The 21954-nt window shown below is 53.9% G+C and overlaps 2 protein-coding genes across 8 annotated transcripts in view; one reads left to right on the top strand and one right to left on the bottom strand.

Moving 5' to 3' along the window:
* Fam222a (family with sequence similarity 222, member A) overlaps positions 1–2827 on the top strand; it is a 46483-nt gene extending 43656 nt beyond the window's left edge. For 5 of the 6 annotated variants that reach the window (XM_063271599.1, XM_017598444.3, XM_008769352.4 and 2 more), the window contains one exon: positions 366–2827. In XM_063271599.1, the coding sequence (XP_063127669.1) occupies positions 366–1642 (1277 nt within the window). In that variant the 3' untranslated portion in view covers positions 1643–2827. The remainder of the gene's footprint in view (positions 1–365) is intronic. The other variant, NM_001109067.1, reaches the window with a different exon arrangement.
* Positions 2828–11904: 9077 nt separating this feature from the next.
* The window catches only part of Trpv4 (transient receptor potential cation channel, subfamily V, member 4), a 38983-nt gene continuing 28933 nt past the window's right edge, over positions 11905–21954 (bottom strand). For both annotated transcript variants that reach the window (XM_006249466.3, NM_023970.1), the window contains exons 8-16: positions 20488–20646; positions 20174–20266; positions 19847–19920; positions 18518–18683; positions 18261–18327; positions 16662–16978; positions 14485–14612; positions 13038–13159; positions 11905–12564 (exon numbers count right to left, since the gene is read on the bottom strand). In XM_006249466.3, the coding sequence (XP_006249528.1) occupies positions 12407–12564; positions 13038–13159; positions 14485–14612; positions 16662–16978; positions 18261–18327; positions 18518–18683; positions 19847–19920; positions 20174–20266; positions 20488–20646 (1284 nt within the window). In that variant the 3' untranslated portion in view covers positions 11905–12406. The remainder of the gene's footprint in view (positions 12565–13037; positions 13160–14484; positions 14613–16661; positions 16979–18260; positions 18328–18517; positions 18684–19846; positions 19921–20173; positions 20267–20487; positions 20647–21954) is intronic.

Here is a 21954-nt window from a genome sequence, read left to right as displayed (position 1 = left end):
GTAATGGCACACGCCGGGATACCCGGAAGGGAAGGGCAGAGGAATCAGAGCTTCAAGGTTATTCCTGCATCTAGTTTGAGGGCAACTTGGAGCGCGCGCGAGCGCACACACACGCACGAGCGCACAGGTTCCTATCTCAAAGAGGAAAAAGCTTGCCTGTGGCTTGAGGACTGGTGGGGCCTGTGTCTCACCTTGCACACGTGTGCAGCTACCTCTCTGAACTGTATGTTTTGGTCCAGACATTGGAAGTGTGGGAGGAATTGGGAAAAGTGAGGGGTAAGGAGACCGGGCAGTTCCCGGAGCTGGTGGGGAGCGAGGGGCTGTGGCTGCCGGCCTGTTTCTCACTTGTGCTTCTGTCCCTGCAGGCGAGTCAGTGGCCAGCTCTATGCCTTCCTCCCGCTACCCAAGCCCAGCCGAGCTGGACGCGTATGCCGAGAAGGTGGCCAACAGCCCCCTGTCCATCAAGATCTTCCCCACCAACATCCGAGTGCCGCAGCACAAGCACTTGAGCCGCACAGTCAACGGCTATGACACCAGCGGCCAGCGTTATAACCCCTACCCTCAGCACACCACTGGCTACCAGGGCCTGCTGGCCATCGTCAAGGCTGCGGTCTCCTCGACTGCCGCCACGCCTGCCGGGCACACCAAGAGCGTGCTCAAGAGCGTGGAGGGCAAGCGGACCAAACTGTCACCGGCCACTGTGCAGGTGGGCATTGCACCCTACCCAGTGCCTAGCACCCTGGGGCCCTTGGCCTACCCGAAGCCACCCGAGGCACCTGCACCACCGCCTAACCTGCCTGCGGCAGCCACTGCCACCTCTGTGATCCCTCTGCCGGGCCGGGGCCTGCCCCTGCCCCCCTCAAACCTACCCTCCATCCATAGCATCCTATACCAGCTCAACCAGCAGTGCCAGGCCCCAGGTGTCGCACCAAGCGCCTGTCAGGGCGTGGCCGTGCCCCACCCCAGTCCAGCCAAGCACGGCCCGGTGCCTAGTTTTCCTAGAGTGGCTTACTCGGCCACAGCCGGTCTGCCAGACTGCCGGAAGGGCACAGAACTGAGCCAAGGAGCCACACCAGCCCTGACACTGGCTGGGGCCACCAAACCTGCAGGGTACTCGGAAGGCGGCCTGGATTACCTGCTGTGGCCACAGAAGCCACCCCCGCCCCCACCCCAGCCGCTGCGGGCCTACGGTAGCAGCAGCACCGTCGCCAGCAAGTCCCCAGAGACTTGCAGCGGGAGGGCATTCGAGAGGGCCAACGGGTCGCCCCACAACTGTGGCATGGGGCTGCCCGGCGGCTTCACCGTGGGCCAGTACTTCGCCGCCCCTTGGAACAGTGTTCTGGTGACGCCTACTAGTGACTGTTACAATGCAGCCGCTGCCGCCGTAGTGACAGAGCTGGGGCCAGGAGCTGCCCGGGAGCTAGCCGGGCCTCCTGTTGACACGCTCTCAGGCCTGACCAGCAAGAGCGTGTGTAACACAGCGGTACTGAGCAGCAGTCTCCAGTCGCTGGAGTATCTCATCAACGACATCCGGCCACCCTGCATCAAGGAACAGATGCTAGGCAAGGGCTACGAGACGGTGGCCGTGCCCAGGCTGCTGGACCACCAGCACGCCCACATCCGCCTACCTGTCTACAGATAAGGTCTGCCCTGCGGGCACGTGGACAGATGGACAGGGTGCAGGCGGTGGCAGGCCATAGCACTGGGCAGGGAGCTCGCAGGGCGCCCCGCCCGCCCGCCCGCCCTGTGACAACAGGGAAGCCAGGCTGGTTACCTCCTCACTACAGTGGGCAGGCAGGTCGACCTCATACACCAGGGCTTCTCCCCCCTCCCCACACTTGCTGCCCCAGGAAGCAGGGAGGGTCCCGGGCAGGCTGCAAGGTTCATCCAGGCAGGGAGAGAGGGCCTTCTGCAAACAAGAAGTTCCTTCTGGGTCTCCAGCAGAGGGGTGCTCCTCACCCCGTGTCATACATACACTGGGTCTCTACCCACAACCTCCCGGTCTCAGAAAGGGAGCAAAGGGGATCCGCAGCTCGTCCCTGGGTCCAAAGTGCCCCACCCCCCCCAACTAATCCAGGTGAAGACCACCCTGACTCCAGACTCCCAGAGGCCTCAGGACTACCAGCCCCGTTCCTGCTGACCTTTCCCCGACCCACCCACCCTCCCTACTAGGAATCACGCCCGCCCTACTCTGTGCACCCCAGACCAACCTCTCTTCCGTCCCCTCCAGCACATCTCACAGGGCTGCTGGGAACAGCTGGTGCGTGGCTCACACAAGGGCACCTCGCCCAAGGAGACTCCACATGCAACCTAGACTTGTATATTTATTACAGCCGTCTGCATTTCAAGGAAGGGACACCATCTTCCTATCCGCACAAAGATGTCATGGGGTGTGCTAACAAGGGACCTGTAAATTCAGGCTCCATTCGCAAGGACGATCTTGCCTTCTTCACGTGTCGGGGGTCTCCTGGGGACCAGTGGGAGGGTGACCTGGCTATAACTGGAATACCCAATCCAGCTCCTATTCTACACACCCCCTCCCCCAGGTCTGGCCTGCACTGCTTGGGGCGGGGCGGGGGAGGGGGTTTAGATAAGCCCAGAAGTCCTCAAGGCCTGCAGTCCCCTGGCCCCGCAGGCCCCAGGCGTTCCGGAAGGAAGCGGTACTGTATCTCTCCAAGGCCTGTCTGAGCACTAAGTGCATTTACAAATCTCTGAGAATGTTTTTTTTTATACTAAAATTGACCGTTATATTCTACTGTGAGAAGTGCGGTCTGTCTGCACTATATTGTTTTAAAAACGAAGAGAAAGAAGAAAAAAAAAAGGAAAACAGTGTCTCAGCTGTGGGTTTGCTGTGAAGCTGTTCTCTCTCGATGGCTCCCCCACCTCAGGGATCTACGGGAGGGAGCCCCAGGGAGCCTTGTGGGGGTGGGGGGTAGCATAAAGGGCGTGCCCTGCCCAAGTTATTACGAAGCTCTTCAAGATGAGTGCTATCTAGAAGATAATGCTATCCCATGTCTTAGGAGTCACCTCACAGGCTGGTGACCAATGGTCCATCCACAGGAGCAAAATCAAACCTGAGCCCCGGTAGCTTTTTTCCCGTTCTGGGGTGGCTCTGAAAACTCCCTATTGGAACTCCTTCCCTAGATCCTGTTGTCACCCTCCCAGCTTAAATGGTGGCAGTGTGGCTGAGAACAGGCTTGCCATCGTCCTGGCCAGCATGGATCATGCAGGCTGACACCTGGCATATACCCATACGCTTGCTAGTCCTGTCATTGGAGCTTGTCATTCACCAGGGACTAGTACCTCCCAGAAACTCACAACATCCTTGTAAGGTGGGAAATCAGCCTGAGCTTACACTCCTGTGAGCCAGTTACCCCCATGGAGAAAGCCAAGAGCACACCTGTCCTACCATCTGCAGGGTGCAGAGCACACCTGTCCTACCACCTGCAGGGGAGCAGAGCACACCTGTCCTACCAGACCTGCAGGGTGCAGAGCACACCTGTCCTACCAGACCTGCAGGGTGCAGAGCACACCTGTCCTACCAGACCTGCAGGAGTCAGAGTGCCCAGCAGATTGGCAGCTTGGAATAGGGGTCCCACCCCCTCAGCACAAGGGCTTCCTTGTACTCTGCCCTCCAACCCCAACCTCCACACCTCTGTGCTGGGGAAATTCAGGGACTCCAATCTGAGGCAACCCCCCCTGCCCCATACAGAACCCTGACCAGAGGTAGAACACTGCTCGCTCCATCCAGGACTTTCTAGTTCAACCAGGCCCTTGGCTGGGGCCACAGACTCCCGAAACCTTGCAGCCACCCCTGGTCTGCTCAGGAAATGGAGACTCAGTATCCATGTGTGGGCAAGACCAGGTTTTTCTGTGTGAAGTTCATGAGCCAGGCACCTCTGCCTGTGGGGTATGGGAGACCAGGGCAAAGTCACAGTAGAGAATCAGCAGGTGACATGGTGACCTTGGTGGCCCCATCAGATGAGGGATGAGATCACACCCATTTCCCAGAGCAAACACAAGGACCCAAGGAAAACAACAGCACCCACACACTGCCTAAAACCAAAGCCAGTGGGACACTCAGAGCCGAGACAGGCGTAGCAGACAGATGGACAGAGAGCTGAGCCCCTTGGCTACACTGAGCTGCTCTGAAGAAGGCTTTCTGCCAATGACCAGTAAAAACCATCAGGGACATCAGGAGTGGTGACAGAGCAGACCACCCTGCTATCAGCTGGGTCTGAGTTCAGAGCACCCCTCAGGGCATGAGCTAGGCCTCCGAGCCCACAGAGCAATCTGCCCCAAGGCTGGGTTGCTTCTCCCTAAGCCTCAGTTTCCCCTCTGGGAGCTGAGGTGACTGACCCAAAGAGCATTCTGGATGCCGTGGCACTGAGCCGTACTTTCACAATGACCCTTTCACAACCAGACAGGACAGCCTCGGGACAGGTATGGTCACCAACGTGACGGAAGGTGACCCACCCACAGTCGGAGGCTCGGGGACTACGCAGAGCGCTCTGCACAGGTGAAGCTCCTGAGCTGCTGAGTGGCTCTCCCATTCCCTCCCCTCCAGACTCCTAGCCGCTCTGTGCAAGGCTGGGGGCAACAAACAGGCTGTGGGTTTTATCTGCCTTCAGCATAAAAGGCTGGCTTGCATGGTCGGGGCTGGATGCTGGGCAGCCAAGGTAATAGCAGCCTCCTCCACCCTCTCCTACCCCAGCTGCTGCTGTCTCTGTTCTGCATGCCAAGAGCTCTCTCCCTGTACTATCTTGGGATCCCATGTCTCCAGGCTGAGCAGGTGGACGGGCATGTGGTACCATTCCTGGCTACAGTGGTAGAGCCACCAGGGGGCGACTTCTGCATCTTACCAGATTGGGCCAGCCAGAGTGGGACAGACAGCAGATCTGACACCTTAGACTCCACCCCCAGCCCTGCCCAAAAGAAACTGCACCCTAAAGACATAGATCACACTGGTACATTAAAGGCTCTGACGAGTCCTGCAGGCTAGATACCCTTTACCATATTAGCCCACTATTCTGTCAACATCTGAACTTAAGGTTTTGTTTTGTTGTTTTTTTTTCTATTGAAGTCCAAGGCTCAGGAAACTCCCTTTGTGCTGCATTGGAGGAGAGTGCCTTCTTCCTGGGCCTCAGTTTCCCTAGTTGTAACGCAGCATTAACGCACTGTGGTGGAGTAAAGATTTGAATCCAGCTGTGGTCAGGGGTCCTGGCTTCAGGTGACTCCACTGTACCCTATCAGGAAGGAAGGATGACCACTCTGGTTGTTCGAGGCAGGAGGGAGCTCACTACATAGCCTGGCCTTGAACTCGTCCTCCTGCCTGAGCGGCCAAGTCCTGAGATCACAGGTATGTCCTAGCACACCCAAATGAAAACAATTTTGAAGAGAAAACTGAGGCCCGGGGAGGGAAGACAGTTTGCCCTTGATCACTGGGAATTTGATCCTAAACCCTCCAGAAACTAGGCCACCTTCTCACAGAACACGGGCTGCAGCCAAGTCCAGGGTTCCAGGTGTTCCTTAGGCCTTTGCTCAGAGGCCCCAGGTGTGACAAATGCTGACCCCAATTATGGCCACTTGGGAAAGTTAGCAACGCACTGGTTGCTGTAAACTTCGACACCTTTGTAGAGGTCCGAGAGAGACTAAGTTTAAAAAACATTTTTGTGGGGCTGGAGATCCTGCTCGGTACAGCACCTGCTTACAAGCTCTGGGTTCCCCCCCACCAAGCTCCCAAGAAGGCTACTAAAGAGTGAGCCCGGTAATAAGACAAAGCTCAGGTTCGAGTCCTGCCTCTGTCACATCCTCACTGTGTATACCCTGGAGTGGTTTCTATCATTTGGCTTTCTCTGTAAAATGGGACTTAAGGCACCATGCTTCCTACCTACATAGTGAGTGACAGAAACTTTGGCTTCACTCACTAAGAGCAGAAAATACATCCTCTCAGATCACGGAACACCTTAAGGGCAGGGTAGCCTAAGGGTTGGCTGAGCCATCAGGAGCTCAGTGGTGCCATCGGAGGCCTTCTACGCTTTTAATCATTGTCTTGGTCTCTACCACAGCATTATAAAGGGAGAGTATTTAGCAGGGGGAGGGGAATGGGGGGGATGGGGCTGGCTTACAATTTCAGAGGCTTTGTCCATTATCATCGTGGCAGGGAGCGCGGCAGCTGTCAGACATGGTACTGGAGAAGTAAGAGAGCTACATCGTGATCCGCAGGCAGAGAAAGGGCAAGAGTAGGCCAGGCATCGGCTCTAGACTTCCCAGAACCCACCAGTCAGTGCCACACTTCCTCCAACAAGGCCACACCCCAAGCAAGGCCACACCCACCGGAGCAAGACAACAGCTACTCTGACAAGGCCACACCCACCCCAGCAAGGCCACACCTACTCCAGCAAGGTCACACCCACCCAAGCAAGACAACACCTACTCTGATAAGGCCACACCCACCCCAGTAAGACCACACCCACTCTAACAAGGCCACACCCACTCTAACAAGGTCACACTGCTCCCTAAGGTGTGGGTCTCTGCTGGCCACAGTTCTCCCATCCTCTTACCTCCCAACCTCCCTTTTAGGAGATCCCCAGACCTCATTATCCCCATGGACTCCAGGATCCTCAAAAATAAAAGGGTCAGGAGGTACCCAGCTCTCAAGGACATGCTTTCGGGGGCCAGAGTAGAGGTAAAGGCACAGAGGGGAAACTGATCGCCCACCCACGGGAGCCACAGGCCTGGCATGGAGGTCACATCACCCACTCTGGGAGTTCGAGTTTAGACACCCAGCACTCCTCTAAACAGTGAGGATCCTGAAGAGGTAAAGCCTCTCTTGACCCCTTTGCTTTGGTCGCCAATGTATCCGTTATTTTCTAGAAATCTTTAAACCTTGGGGGACAGTGTTCGTCACACATGCTGTACCCCAAATGAATCCCTCCAGAAAAGCAGAGGTCCCTGAAGGGGAGGGGGGTCACCTCAGTGACAGCTGACAGCGTCCCCATGCAGAAGCAACCTGGGGAGGCAGAGGCCATGAGCACGCAGTGCTGGGTTCAAATCTCACCTTCACTGCTGGTGGCCCTGGCGAGGGTCCTGGCATTATAGAGTTCTGGCTGGGGCTTGTCTGGGTTCTGTATCCAGTAACTGTAGCTGACTGCACTATTTAAAACAACCCAACCAACCAACGTGCTGCAGACCTGGCTCAGTGGTTAAGAGCACTGGCTGCCCTTTCAGAGGAGATGGGTTCGGTTCCCACATCCACGCGGCTCACCACCGTCTGTAATTCCTGTTGCAGACCCTCTTCTGGCCCCCATGGGCACTGCGGGGACAACAATGATAAAAATAAATCACTTTTTAAAAAACCACGAGAACTCAGCAGTATCTAAACTTGTTCATTCCTCAGGCATCTGTGGGTTTTTCTGTGAGCGCAGCAGTTGCCCTGGCCACGTGACTGTTCACCAGCCTGTCACTCATCCTTGCCTTAAGGCGGGTCACGAAGGTCTGCTCACATCCCATTGGCCAACACATATCACATGGTTAAGCCTGGTGTTGAAAATTAAGCTCTGCTTGCAGCAGGACTAAGTAAGCCAGGGTCTTGGACTAGAAATGGGGCGTGATGTCACACACCTGCTGTACCTGCACTTGGGAGGTGGAGGCAGGATTGAGAGTTCGAGGCCAGCCTGGGATACGAGGCAGAACTAAAACATAAAAATAAAGGGAAAAGCTGTGCTGCAACCTAGCACACGTGGTACTGGCTAACTTTCCTGGGGGTGGTGGAGATGGCTAGTCCTGCCTTGAGGGGAAAAGTGACTCTAGCCAAAAACTAGGTCTGACCAATGAGAGAGCATTCTGCACCCCCCCCCCCCACGCCGAGAGTGGCTTAGGATAGGACAGTAAGAGGCAGCCCTGGGTGGATCAAGTTGCCAGCCTCGTGGGCCATTACCTGGGAAGTCCTAAATGGGACAAAACCCACATAAAATCAGCGGCGGCTGAGGCTCAGATGAAGCCGGAGCCCCTGGATCCAGCCATGCCTGAAGCCAGTCCTGCATGGTCGTTTTCCTCAGATGGGCCACTCTGTGAATTGGGAGGCTGAGTTAGGGCGCTGGTTTGCAGCCAGCCCGAGCAAGCTCGAGGCTGATCTGAGCAGCCCAGCAGGACTCAGACACCGATTCATACTCAGACATCTTGTCACATACAGCCGAGAAAGTGTCTACTCCTTCTGGGGAGCATTAGGGCTACCAGCTTAGGCCAGAGAGATGGCTCAGCGTTGCCTTTTAGGTTATTTGAGTTCAATCCTCAGTGTCCACGTAGTAGAGGGAGGAACTGATTGTCTTCTGACATCATGGCGTGTGTACCCCACCCCCAACACACACACGATAAATTTTATTTTAAAAGGTCTGGTGAGATGGATGGCTCAGTGACCCTAGATCCCAGTCCACCTGTGTCACAAGACACACACAAGTCAGTTTAGCAGTCTGTAACTCCAGTTCCAGGGGATCTGCGCCCTCTTCTGGCCTCTTCAGACACTGCATGCCCATGGTAACGTGAAGACATTCGTACATAAAAAAAATAATAATAATAAAATTAAGAGTGCCAACTTTATAAGACTCCCCACAAGATTTAAATGGGGTGACAGAATCCAGAAGGGGTCTGTTAGCAAAGGTGGGATTATACCATCTATGAAAAGCTCTAGAGACCCCTGCAGAGCAGGCACTGGAACCCTGGAGATACAAGAGTTCACGGAGCTGAGGTTCCTGAACAGACACCCCTGCACTTTGTTCAAAGCATGGAAAGGGTGGGGTGCAGCTTGGTGACAAAGTGCTTGCCTAGCATGCTTGAGTCCCTAGATTCCACCCCAGCACTAGAGAAATGGCATGAGCTCCAGGTTGGGGAAAGCAGGTCTACATTACAGTCATAAACTAATTTATGAATTATGATGTCATATCGATGCTACGTGCCCAGAGGTGTCATCAAAGGCCATCGCTGGTTACACATTCCTAGTGAAACAACTAATTCTCAGAGCTTGCCAGCTTGGTGATGCAATACGCAGGGGATAGGAGCTTTGGCTCTCTCGTTCTCCCTGCCCCAAAAGATAGTGTCCCATAGATCACTAGCTTCAGGGGGTGGGGGTGGGAACGAAATTCACAGAATGGCCCCAACCCAGGTGAATCACTTTCACACCACTGTGAAATCCGAAAATTTTAAGCAGAACCATCCCGAGTTGGGGACCATGCTTGGCAAACTGGCATTTATAAGTAAGCCGTGGGACCAGGTGTGGTGTTGATCATGTTCTAACCGTTAGGACAGTTCAGTCTGGCAGGCACTGAGCCCAGGATCCAGTTCATGGAGAGCACACCACAAGGGAGAATCCTTGGCTGCTGGCGGGAGAGGCTGGAGGAACCAGAGTGCTTCAGCTGGGAGAAGGGGGGGTAGTTGGGGGTGGGGTGTAAAACATCACTGGGCTTTTTTTCCCAGTTCAAACAGGGCCTCATGTAGCCCAGGGTTGCCTTGAACTCATTACGTAAACTTGAACCCTTTTTGATTGATAAGTCTCAATAGACAGACCAGGTTGGCCTCCAGGTCACAGAACTCGGTCTGCCCCTGCCTCAAGGCTTGTACCACCACGTCTGGTTAAAGAAAAAAAAAAAAGATCCTTTAATGTCCCCTAAATGAAACATAGCCTTTCTTGGTGACATCGCTGAAGGTCACCTGGGAAAAGGACTGTAGCATACCACAGGCTCTCTGGACTCTCCCCACCACCCCCTTCTCCTTTCCCACACTGCTTTGACCCATTAAGAGTCACCAGGCCATTCACTGCTTCCTGTCCGCTGATTGGCCGCCGTGTAAGAAACACGACACAATCTTGGCTAATACCTCAGAGCACAGGCTAGGCTGAGGGGATCCACAGCACGCGTAGGAGACAGAGGCAGAGGCATCCCCTTCTGTGCTCTGGAGGCACCTGGATCTGGATACATTGTGTCCCTGCCGGAAGCCGGTATGCATGTGGGAGTGCCTGCGCCCCTGAAGGGTCTCACCTGGATGAAATGGAAATTGCAAATGAATCTGTCCTGGAATTAACTGCGTTGGTGCAGTGACTCAGGATTTCCTGGCATCTGGGATGGTAAACACTGTTTTTGTTCACTGGATGCCTGAACCCACACAACTGTGTGTGGCCACTACAGCCACCGTCCTGTCTCTTTGGAGGAATCCCAAGGAGTTACAGTATCTTCATCCCTTATAGTGACCAAAATATAGTCCATCATAAAGGCGTACTTCTTTATCCATTCATCCCTCAACCAGGGAAATGGAGGCTTATGACAGTGCCCCAAGGACTCCAAAAGTTCCTGACGCAAGGCTAGATCCCAGTTCTCTGCTCTGAAAGGAGAGCCGTCTGGAACCTTCTCCCACACATTCTTCACTGTTCCAAATCGGGAGCACCCAAGATGGACAGGGCCCTCCCTGTGTCTCTAGAACCTACCTTCAGGGGATAGCCAGGTGCCATCTTGCCTTCTGTCCAAAGAGCAAGCCCAGAGCTTGGGCTTAAGTGTGCAGGTGTTTCCACGCCAGTCAAGGAAGGAGGACAGTAAACTGTCACTTCTGTCCTGTCCTGTCCCTCTCCTCCCACCCCACCCCCACCCACTCAGGTCCTCACCTGCCCCAGCTGCTTCTGCCCCAAAGCCCAGCTCAAGGGAAAGACCCCTGTTTGGTCATCTGCCCTTCCAGCGCTGCCCTGTGGTTCTGGGGAGGTTCGGCCAGGCTGGTCACCCTGCCTGGGCTCAAACCTGGCATGACACCCAAAGTGTGTGTGTGTGTGTGTGTGTGTGTGTGTGTGTGTGTGTGTGTGTGTGTGTGTGTGTACAGTGGCTGCAAGGCATCCAGGGGAGCCGGGCTGTTAGAGAGCCCCAGGGGGTCCACAGGCAGAAGGGGAGGTGGGTCCTCTAGAAGGATGGTGAAGGCCTGGCTTCAGCAGGACACTGGCCAGGACTGGTTGGTTTCCTCATTCTTCTGACAAGGACAGAGGGGTAAGAGACCACATGGCACTCCCCAGCACAAGCCGCCATGGCCAAAGGTTAGGAAGAGGGGGAAGCCGGTCTGTCTGGGGCTCCAGCTCTGTCCACTGCAGCCACCTCCTAAGACATCAGTGCTCCCTGTGGCTGATGCAGGAGGATGGGAGGCACTCGCCTGAGCTGGGAGGTCAGAGGGGACATCGGCCAGACTCCTCCGTAGACAGGCTGCAAATGTGTGGGGACCTCTCCCTGTGCCTGGAGAGCACAGTGTCCCACCAGCACCAACCAATGCTTCTCTGTCACCAGCATCACTGCTCCTATCAGTGTCCCTTGTCCCTGACCAGCACTGTGACTCCCTAGAGAGTCACAGTCCTCATTCCTGCCTCCCATAGCACCACTCCATCCTACTCACCTCTCAAACATCTCACACATCCCACCCTCCTCCACCTCCACCAGCATCCCACCCTCCCCCACCTCCACCAGCATCCCACCCTCCCACCTCCACCAGCATCCCACCCTCCCACCTCCACCAGCATCCCACCCTCCCCCACCTCCACCAGCATCCCACCCTCCCCCACCTCCACCAGCATCCCACCCTCCACCCCCATCAGTTCTGCTCCTCTCACCAGGACCACACCCTCTACCTCCATGGAGTTTACTGGGACCATCACCACCACCAGCAGCCTTTCCCCTGGCACCCACACTCTGATGCTGATTCTCTTTTTCGGAGCTGGGGACCGAACCCAGGGCCTTGCGCTTCCTAGGCAAGCGCTCTACCACTGAGCTAAATCCCCAACCCCTCTGATGCTGATTCTCATCTAGAGTTGTGCAGTTCTCCCAGGACCCTTGATGTCTTGTGCGCCTGCCTCTCTCTCCCACTTCTGACCTCACGCCCACTGTGTCCACCGAGAATAAACAAACATTTATTGAGCACCAACAGCCCCGATCTCTACAAAGTACAGAAGACCCACCCTAGCCCGGGCTGCAGCAGGTCAGATCTGCAGCGGGTCAGGGCTGCAGTGTCCCTGCATGAGCCTCAGCCCTGGCCAGGTTCCAGCTGCAGGTAGACTCCTGTGATGTCATTTTCCTGAGGAGAGCAATAAATAGTGCACAAGAGGGACAGGGGCCTGAGCCCTGTGAGTGGAGGGGCCCTGAGCTGGCTTAGGTGACTCCATGGGAGTGAGACAGGTGGCCAGGAGCCCCGTCCCCCATGTGGGGAGGAGTAGAAATAAGAGCAAAAGTCTTTGTGGGGACCAGAGGGTCCTGGGGCCTCCCCAGAGTCTCCACAGAGGCCCTCACCTCCGAGGTCACGTGTGGGTGTGGGAAGACACAGGACAGATGCTGAAATGTAGGTGGGAGCAAGGGCCAAGCCTGGGCCATTGACCCCAGCCCTGGCATGGCCCCTACAGTGGTGCGTCCTCCGCCCTCCACTTGGGAGCATAACCTTGCTGGTGGCCGTCACAGTTGGGGTTCCCTAGGTTATCCAGGGGGACCACCACTTCATCTGTGCCTGAGTTCTTGTTCAGCTCCACCACGCGGGGCACCACTGAGGACCAGCGATCTGGCAATGAATACAGGGGGAGGGTCAGCAGACCGTGCAAGCATTGTGCACCACTGTGTGCTGAGCACTCCGCGGTAACTCACTGAAAGAAGTATTGGAGGGTATTGTGCGCGCTTTATGGAGGTGAAAATGGATTCAGAGAAGTGGATCCAAAGAAGTCAAGATGCCTGCCCCAGTGCGTATAGGGAGGAATAAAGGTTGAAGGCTGTGGGGCCTGGGGGCCTGGTTACCTCCATGTCTCCTGCGGTTAAGGCTTAATAAAAAAAAAAAAAAAAAACCCAAAACCAGAAAGGACTTGTCCTCCACAGGGCTGCGCAGAATCTCTCCTGTCAGGCAGCTCCACTATCAGGCCTCAGTGGAAACCCACGGCGGCAGGGAGCGCCCCCATCCTCCCATTCGTGGATAGAACTGCTCAAAACAACCCCAGTTCCTCACCACCACCTCCCCTCCCCTCCCCTTGGTGCCACACTCACCCCTGCGGAGGCGCCCCATGGTATGGGAGAAGCCATAGTACTGGTAGATCTCGCTCTTGCCGGGGTCCTCGTTAATGATGCCCAGGTTCTGGTTCCAGTGAGACCAGTTCACCTCGTCCACCCTGGTGGAGAGGAGATTTTGGTGAGGGAGGGGAGTGTTGCCACATCCTGCCCCATCCCCAGGTCATCTCTCTGCGTCAGCATTTCCAAGCATGCCCTCCTCAGAGAACCAGATCTCCCCTCCAGTCACTTTCTACATCCCCACTAACTACATTGGCAACCCTGGGCAACTCTCATCACTGTTTCCCAGGCTCCTCAGCGCTCATGCGCAATAGCTCCCTCTTCACTCCTCCCTGCTTCTGTGACCTACCGCCGCTTTGGGTTTGCTTGTTCTGGGCATTTTCTATCAATGGAACCATAAGTCATGTGACCTTTCATGGATGGCTTCTTTCATTTAGCAGGTTTTTAAGGTCCATCCATACTGTAGCAGGGGTTGGAACTTTTTTTTTTTTTTGGTTCTTTTTTTTTTTTTTTTTTTTTTTCCGGAGCTGGGGACCGAACCCAGGGCTTTGCGGGCCTTGCGCTTCCTAGGCAAGCGCTCTACTACTGAGCTAAATCCCCAACCCCCGGGTTGGATCTTTTTAACGGCCAAATAATATTCCACTGTATGGATATACCACGGTCTGATTACTCATTCCTGGATGGGCGTGTTCCTTGATACCATTTCCTCTTTTGATTAGGGCATCAGTAAAGTCTGGTGACAGTCTCCCAGGACAGATTTGTGCATTTTAACATTATTGTTTTGTTCTTTTTCCCTACAACTTCCATTTGTTGAGCAACTGCATACTGTACTGAGCAAGGGAGACGCATTTGCTGGTACCATTTTACTGATGAGGAACTCAGGCTTCGCGGGGCTTCCTTTCCAAAGATTAGGACACTGGCAACAGCATCAGTACTAGACTAGAGGGGGTGCTGTTACCACCCCATTCCACAGATGAGCAAAGCGACTGGACCTGTCTCCCAGGGGCACGCTATACTCTGCTCTGGCTGGCAAGCCCTTATTAAGGAGCAGTTTGCCTTCTGACAAAAGGGGGCACACTTGGAATGTGGGTCACTCTGCAGAGGAGTTCGGGAGTCCCAAGCCCCCAAGTTGATCATCTCTCAGTCTCCCCATTTCAGCCACAATACCGAGCCTCACCCGTAGGTGGCAGACATAGGAGCAGAGCCGGCTCCATCTCCAACAGCCTCATTGAGGGCCCATAGAGCCTCAAGGCAGCACCACATCCCAGCGTGTATAAAATGCCAGCTTGAAAGTTCTATATGCCCAAGGAGGTGGGGCCATCATTGTGCCCAGCTCACAGGTGTAGGGACTGAGGCTGAGAGACTTGCCCAGGGTCACCCAGCACCTTAGCTTGTCCTCCCTGGAACCTGGCCCTCTAGACCTCACCTGAAGCACCACCTGCGGTCTGGAGTGCCATCCGAGCTCTTGCCCACTGTCACCATCTCTCCGGAGCGGAAGGCCTTCCTCAGGAACACAGGGAAGGAGCGCTCGATGTCCAGGATGGTGGTGGCCCACTGCCAGAGGAAGGTCACAGGTGCTAAGTTTCCCCAGCAGACATCAACCACGGGCCAAATAAACTCCCTTTTCTCCATTAAGACAGGGTCTCATGTAGCCCAAGCTAGCCTCAAACTCCCTGTGTAGCTAAGGCTAGCCTTAACCACCCACTTTCCCCCCCATTAACACAGGGTTTCATGTAGCCCAGGCTAGCCTCAAGCTCCTTGTGTGGCTAGCCTTGACCACCCATCTCTCTCACCTTCACCTCCTACATGCTGGGGTATATGCGTACACTGCTGTGGGTTCTTATGAATGCTGACCTAGGTGGGCGGAAAATCAGCCTCAGGGGCCTCCTGCCTAGAACAACCTCTATAAACCTGTTTTTCCAGGGGACCAAATATGAGAGAGCAAAGCAAAACAGACCTAGGGGCAGGTTACCATTGCCCGTACCCCAGTCGTCCACAGAAGGGCCAGGAGCTGGAATTTAAAAGGGGTTGGGGAGGGTCCCTCCACCTTTTCACCCTAACATTTTTGAAAACAGGGTGGTCTGGGGCGACTGGGACCCAGAGAAGTAGCAATGTGTGAAAGCTATGAGCAGACCAGAGAGTGGGGGTAACCTTGGGTTTGACATGCACCGTGAATTTCCAGGTGGATACACATGGCCCCAGAGTCTGTTTCCCAGAATCTCAAAGAACCCCCCTTAGGGGTTCTCCATCCCTGAGCGGTGGGCCAGGAACTAAGCAGATAAAAGCCACCCCCAGGAGAATGCTGAGAACCGCCACAAGGGGGCGCCGCAGACACACTTTGACGTTTTAAACCTAGTGCTCCATCATCTTCCAACTTGTTGGAGACCCGGTCTTGTGTGCTGTTGGTACACCAGCCTAGCTGGCCTGCCTTCAGAATTCTCCTGTCCCAGCCTCCCATCCTACCATAGAAGCTAGGGATATCTCTATATAATCTTATAGATTATAGAGGAGTGAGCTACCACAAATGGTTTGAAACATGGGCTTTATAAAATGGTTTGGGGGGGCTGGAGAGATGGCTCAGTGGTTAAGAGCACTGATTGCTCTTCCAGAGGTCCTGAGTTTAATTCCCAGCAACCACATGGTGGCTCACAACCATATATAACAGTGTCTGATGCCCTTTTCTAGTGTGTCTGAAGAGAGCGACAGTGTACTACTCATAAACATGAAATGAATAAAAGAAATCTTTTAAAAAAAATGGTTTGGGGGATCCGAACTCGGGTCCTTTTGCTTGTTGAGTGGCAAGCACTTCACCAGCCCCTGGTCTCATTTCTGAATCAAGGTGGGGCATCGGCTCAGCGTAAAACCCATTAAAATGACCGTGCTGCCTGCTGTGTCTTGAGCAAATGCCTGTGTCCATGGGCTTCGAAATGTGGGGCACTCATTGTAGCCAAGATTAAGGTTAGATGAGGCCTGTGGTATGCGCCCATGAGGCAGCACCAGAAAAGAGACTCAAGCTAAGAGGCCTGCTCTGCGAGCAGCACAAGCCCTCCACCACGGCCAGATGAAGCAAGAGGGCTCTTGGCAGACACGACACCATACCTGAACTTCCCAGCCCCCAAAGCCGTGAACCAAGTGATTCTCCATTTTTTTTTAAAGGCAGAGTTTCTCTGGGTAACAGCCTTGGCTATTCTGGAACTCACTCTGTAGACCAGGCTGGCCTCGAACTCACAGAAATTCATCTGCCTCTGCCTCCCAAGTGCTGGGATCAAAGGCATGGGCCACCACACTACCCAGAATCTATATTCTTTATAAATGACCCTGTTTTAGGGATTTATGTGACGGGGACTGAAAACAGAAGCAGGCTCTCTGAGCATGCTCAGTGCTGACAGCTGACTCTCTGAGCATGCTCCGTGCTGACAGAGGTCATGAAGTCACGCAGAATGGAGCCAGCTGGGGCCCCTGAATTGCACCACAGCTGAAATGAAGGGCACTAAACTGGGGTGGGGGGTGGGGAGGGGGAAATGAGGCCATTCTAAAACAGTGGCCTCACCAGCCTGTGGTAAACATGGAAGGTGGAAGAACACTCCGAGCGGCCGACCTCACCTGCAGCTTCCAGATGTGCTTGCTCTCCTTGGACACCTGGCCCACGGTCTCACCCATGAGGGCGATGAGCATGTTCAGCAGGAGCACGAAGGTGAGGATGATGTAGGTAACCAGCAGGAGAATGAAGACCACGGGGTACTTAGCGCTGCTCAGCATCTCCAGGTCGCCCATGCCGATGGTGAGCTTGAAGAGGTCCAGTAGGAAGGCGCTGAAGGTCTCGCTGTCCCGGCACGCGGGGTATGAGGGCACCGTGCAGTTGCTCTGGTCCTCGTTACAGACCTTCATGTTGGTGCACGGATTCAGGAGGGTGACCAGAGCTGCGGGAGGGGCGGGAAGGCTGAGAGGTGCTACCCCACTGGATGGGGATGAGGGGTACGCACCGGTCGGCCAGCAGGAAGCCAAGCCACTGCTCTCTCCCAAAACTCTCTGAGGAGTTAGGGATTTTCAGAATGGAGTCTAGAGCTACCCAGCCCCCATCATTTTCTCTTAGGGCACATGTGGCACCTTCGAGTGACAGGAGGGTGGGTGTGCCAGCATCCAGTGGGTGGAGTCAAGGATGCTGCTACATCCTACAGCTCATAGGACAAGGATAGCCAGACCCCATCTGTCCCCAGAAGCCCTTAACACAGCCTGTTACTTGCAGACTCCATGCAGGGTCCTCCTTCCCTCCACACTAGCCAGAGTGGAAGCACAAGACTAATTGCCCTGTCTTGCTAGTCCCAAAGGCCCTACTCTAAGAGCCCCTGTGCCTGCAACAATTCCAAGCTGTTCTCACCATCTTTTCCTGCTAAACCCAGATGATAGCAACTAGCCACCAGGGCAGGGAGGCAGACCTCAGCAGGGGAGTCTGGGAGGCTGCACTGCCTTCAGCTAGAGAACATAGTGAACACTTTTCAATCCACACACCGATGCAATCTAATTGTGTAGTGGATGCCCAAACAGTGTATGTGTTTTGAGACCTGATCTACATCCAACAGAAAAAAAAATCATTCTGTGATCCATTAGTAATGTCTGCTTTGGGCACAAAAATGAGTGACAGGAGCATGTGTGCTCTGTGTTATATCTGGCCCTGACCTGTGACCTAGTGTACCCAACCTGACCTGTAAGTTTCAGCTTCAGTTTGCTTCACAGAAGTAGCTCACATCCCATTTCCGCATTGACTGGCTTAAAACAATGTTTTCATTACATTCGTTTACTTGGGTGTGCCTATGGGCATGAGCATCTACACACCATGGCACACATGTGGGGACAAGAGGACAAAGTTCATGAGTCAGGTATCTCCTTCCAATCTATGGGTCATGGAGGTCAAACTCAGGTCATCATGCTTGACAGCAAGCGCTGTTACCCATGGAGGCATCTCACTGACCGCTGACCTTTGGACACCTGTGGCTTTACATGGCCTCTCTGACCTGAGACCGATCCTCTGTAAGTGGAATGATGAGCCTTTCACTTTTCAGGCTTGCTGGGAGGGGGAACGCAGCTTGGCTGGCCTTGGCCCACACATAAGGATCTCAGGCAGGGATACCCATTTCCTCCAGCCCATGGTAGCTTCCCCTATAGCCCTAGTTACTGCCACCAGCACCCCAGGCCCACACTCACCTGAGGCATAGCCAATCATAAAAAGCAGGTAGACCAGCAGAAAGCGGAAGAGATCTTTGAAGAGGATCTAACACCGGAGAGGGGCTGGTTAGGGGTATGGTGGAGGAAGGGCACACAAAGGTTTCTCAGCTCTCCACTCCTGTCCCACCTTTCTCTCCAAGCCCCACCCTGTGCCACCCCATGCTAGAGCCCACTGTCCCCCATGCCCACACCCTCAGGTCAGGCCACAGAACAGGCAGGCTGAGTCCAGTGCAAACCTTCTGAATCATGATGCTGTAGGTCCCTGTCAGCTTCAGCCCACGGGTGAAGTAAAGGGCATTCATCCAGCCCAGGACCAGGGCAAAGACCATCACAGCCAGATAGGCCTCGATCCCTGCCAGGTAGAGCGCCGCAGACACAACCACCAGCACTGAGTAGATGAAGCTGCAGGGCAGCAGAGAGGGTGAGAAGGGTGGAGTAGGGAGGGGATGGTGAGATGGTGAATGAGGAGGGAGACTTGTCCTCAAGCCCTTTGGGGCACCAAGAAGTCCCAGTGTCTTCAAGACCCCAGAGGAGAACAGTGGAGGCCTTGGCATCTCGGTGTTCAGTTAATGAAACCGCTCGATTTCCTTCTGCTTTCTGACAAGCTCTCTCTATTGTGTATCTCTGGCTATCTTGGAACTTGCAATGTAGACCAGGCTGGCCTCAAACTCACAGAGATCCACCTGCCTCTGTCTCCTGAGTGCTGGGATCAAATGCATATGCCACCATCACCTGGGTCCAGACACTACAAGACCCCAAAGCCTTCTGGAATTTTTAACAAAGATTCAGAGGGCTGGAGAGATGGCTCAGTGGTTAAGAGCACTGACTGTCCTTGCAGAGGGCCTAAGTTTGATTCCTAGCACCTGTATTAGGCAGCTTACTACGGCCTTTAATGCCAGGTGATCTGATTACCCTAATGACGCCTCCTGAACATACATACACATGAATAAGTGATAATTAAAAGAAAATGGTAAAAAAAAAAAAAAGAAAAGAAAGATTGATTCAGAGTTCTGTGGAGATTTTATGGCTAAATTTCATTGTTGGAAAAGATGTAGCACACATACACTGATTCCCACATTTTGTGACCTAGGCAGACATCAATAATCGATGGCTGCACTTCTCCCCACTAAACATAGTGTTACAATTCTTTTTTCTTTTTAAAGATCTATTCATTTATTATATATAAGTACACTGTAGCTGTTTTCAGATACACCAGAAGAGGGCATCAGATCTCTTTACAGATGGTTATGAGCCACCATGTGGTTGCTGGGAATTGAACTCAGGACCTCTGGAAGAGTAGTCGGGTGCTCTTAACCGATGAGCCATCTCTCCAGCCCCCAGTGTTACAATTCTTAATCACAAGCAGACACTAGCATTCAATCACCAGCGTTAAGAGGTCAAAATTCTTTCTCTCCATGGTATGGATCAACCTTGACCTTGCCCAGTTGTTTGATTATGACTGCCCACTTGGATGAATTAATTCCTGATAGCGTCCCTATCTGCTCTCCCCACTACCTGGATGACCACCTTCACCCAGAAGTGTTTGCCCCGAGACTTCTACTCACTAGAGCAACTGGAAGGAGCCATCGACGAAGAGAGAATTCACTCCAGGGCATTTCTTCATGAACAAGTCTTTGATCTGGAAGAGAAGAGACGGTGAGAGGAATATGGAGCCAGGAGGAGTTGGGGGAGGACGGGGAAGGGACAGAAGGGAAGGGAACAGAGTGAGGGAGAGAATAGAAGCCAGACTGGAGTAGGAGGGGGGAGGGGAGGGGAGGGAGAGGAGGAAGAAGGAGGGGAAGGTGGAAGAGGGAGAACAGGAGGAGGGAGGAAAAGAGGAGAAGGAGGAAGGGGAACTTGGCAGGCAGCTGGCTCTGGGGCCAAGCACTCACACTGGTAAAGAAGAACAGGACTCCTGTGAGGAGCGTGATGACCTCACCAGCCAGCCTCAGGTAGTCCACCGTGGTACGGTAAGGGTAGGGTGGCTGAGGGGGGGAGCAGATGCAGCAGGTCTTCACCTGCCCTCAACACCAGTTCCTCGCTGCCCCAAACATCTGTGTCCTCAGCAACTTCCTCTCCTGTCTCCCCCAGAGTCTCCTCCTCCCAGCCATCAGGGTGCTGGGGTATCTTCCTCCCCACCCCAAGCTGTCTTCACTCCCCTGCCACAGAGGCTGCTCCCATGCCCATCTCCCCAGCGAGCACTCACCGTGCCCTCCAGTGGCTGATAGTAGGCTGTGAGGGTGAAGATGACCATGGCACACAGATAGGAGACAACGTTGATGTAGAAGGACACGGCCCCGAACTTACGCCACTTGTCCCTCAGCAGTTCGTTAATGGGCTCCACAGCCAGCATCTCATGGCGGTTCTGGGAGAGACAGGGGGTCAAGACGACCTGCCCCATACTAGGGATCTAGGCAGGTTCACTGCAGCACAGCCCCGCCTCCTAAGCCATTCTCCAGCCAGACCCCGCCTCCTGGGCCTTCCTCCAGCAAGGCCCCGCCTCCTAAGCCATTCTCCGGCGATCCGCCAGGAGCTTAGCGCTCAAGACGGCACAATTCCACCTCAACCAATCCTTCCTTACTATTCAGTAGTACCACAGAACCAGAAAATTCTTTAAAGAACATCTACTCTAGGCTGCCAAGATGGCTCAGCGGGTAAAGGCGCTTGCCGTGCAAACCTGGGGACCTGAGTTCAGTCCTCGAAACCCATGTAAAGGTGGAAGGAGAGAACAGACCTCACAAAATTGCCGTCTAGCCTCCATATGTACACTGTGCCACACGCGGTGTTTACACACCCACACACTAACAACAAGAACGTCTATTGTAGCCAGGCCTGGTGTCAACCACTGGTAATGATAAGACTGAGGCAGGGGGGTCATAAGCTCATGAACTACAAAGCAAAAGACTCAAAAAAAAAAAAAAAAAAAAAAGCTGCAGGACTGAAGAGCAAGCTCAGTCGCTGGGAGCACTGGGCTGGGAGTACTAGCTGCCTAGCAGGGAACCCGGACTGGTTCCAGTATCCACAAGGTGGCTCACAACCATCTTGAACTCCAGATCCAGGGGATCCAATGCCCTCTTCTGGCCTCCATGGGTACTGCACATATGTCACATGCACACCCATATAAGCAAATCATAAACATAAAAGTCAAGAATTGGGGTTGGGGTTTAGCTCAGTGGTAGAACGCTTACCTAGGAAGCGCAAGGCCCTGGGTTCGGTCCCCAGCTCCGAAAAAAAGAACCAAAAAAAAGTCAAGAATTATATTTTTTAAAAACATGGGGTTGGGGATTTAGCTCAGTGGTTAGAGCGCTTGCCTAGGAAGCGCAAGGCCCTGGGTTCGGTCCCCAACTCCGAAAAAAAGAACCAAAAAAAAAAAAAAACATGGGGGCTGTTTAGAGGGGCTGGAGAGATGGCTCAGTGGTTAAGAGCACTGACTGTTCTTCCAGAGGTCCTGAGTTCAAATCCCAGCAACCACATAGTGGCTCACAACCATCTGTAATGGGATCTGATGCCACCTTCTGGTGTTTCTGAAGACAGCAACAGTGTATTAAATAAATAAATAAATAAATAAATAAATAAATAAATAAATAAATAAATAAATAAATAAATCTTTGGGAAAAATGGCCTAGAGAGATGGTTCTGCACTTGCTGCTCTCACAGAGGACCCAGGTTCCCT

Source organism: Rattus norvegicus, chromosome 12 (genome assembly GCF_036323735.1).
Source record: "Rattus norvegicus strain BN/NHsdMcwi chromosome 12, GRCr8, whole genome shotgun sequence".
Classification (NCBI taxonomy): Eukaryota; Metazoa; Chordata; class Mammalia; order Rodentia; family Muridae; genus Rattus; species Rattus norvegicus.
Note: the sequence above shows the minus strand (reverse complement) of the source record. Positions and strands in the feature narration are given on the sequence as shown.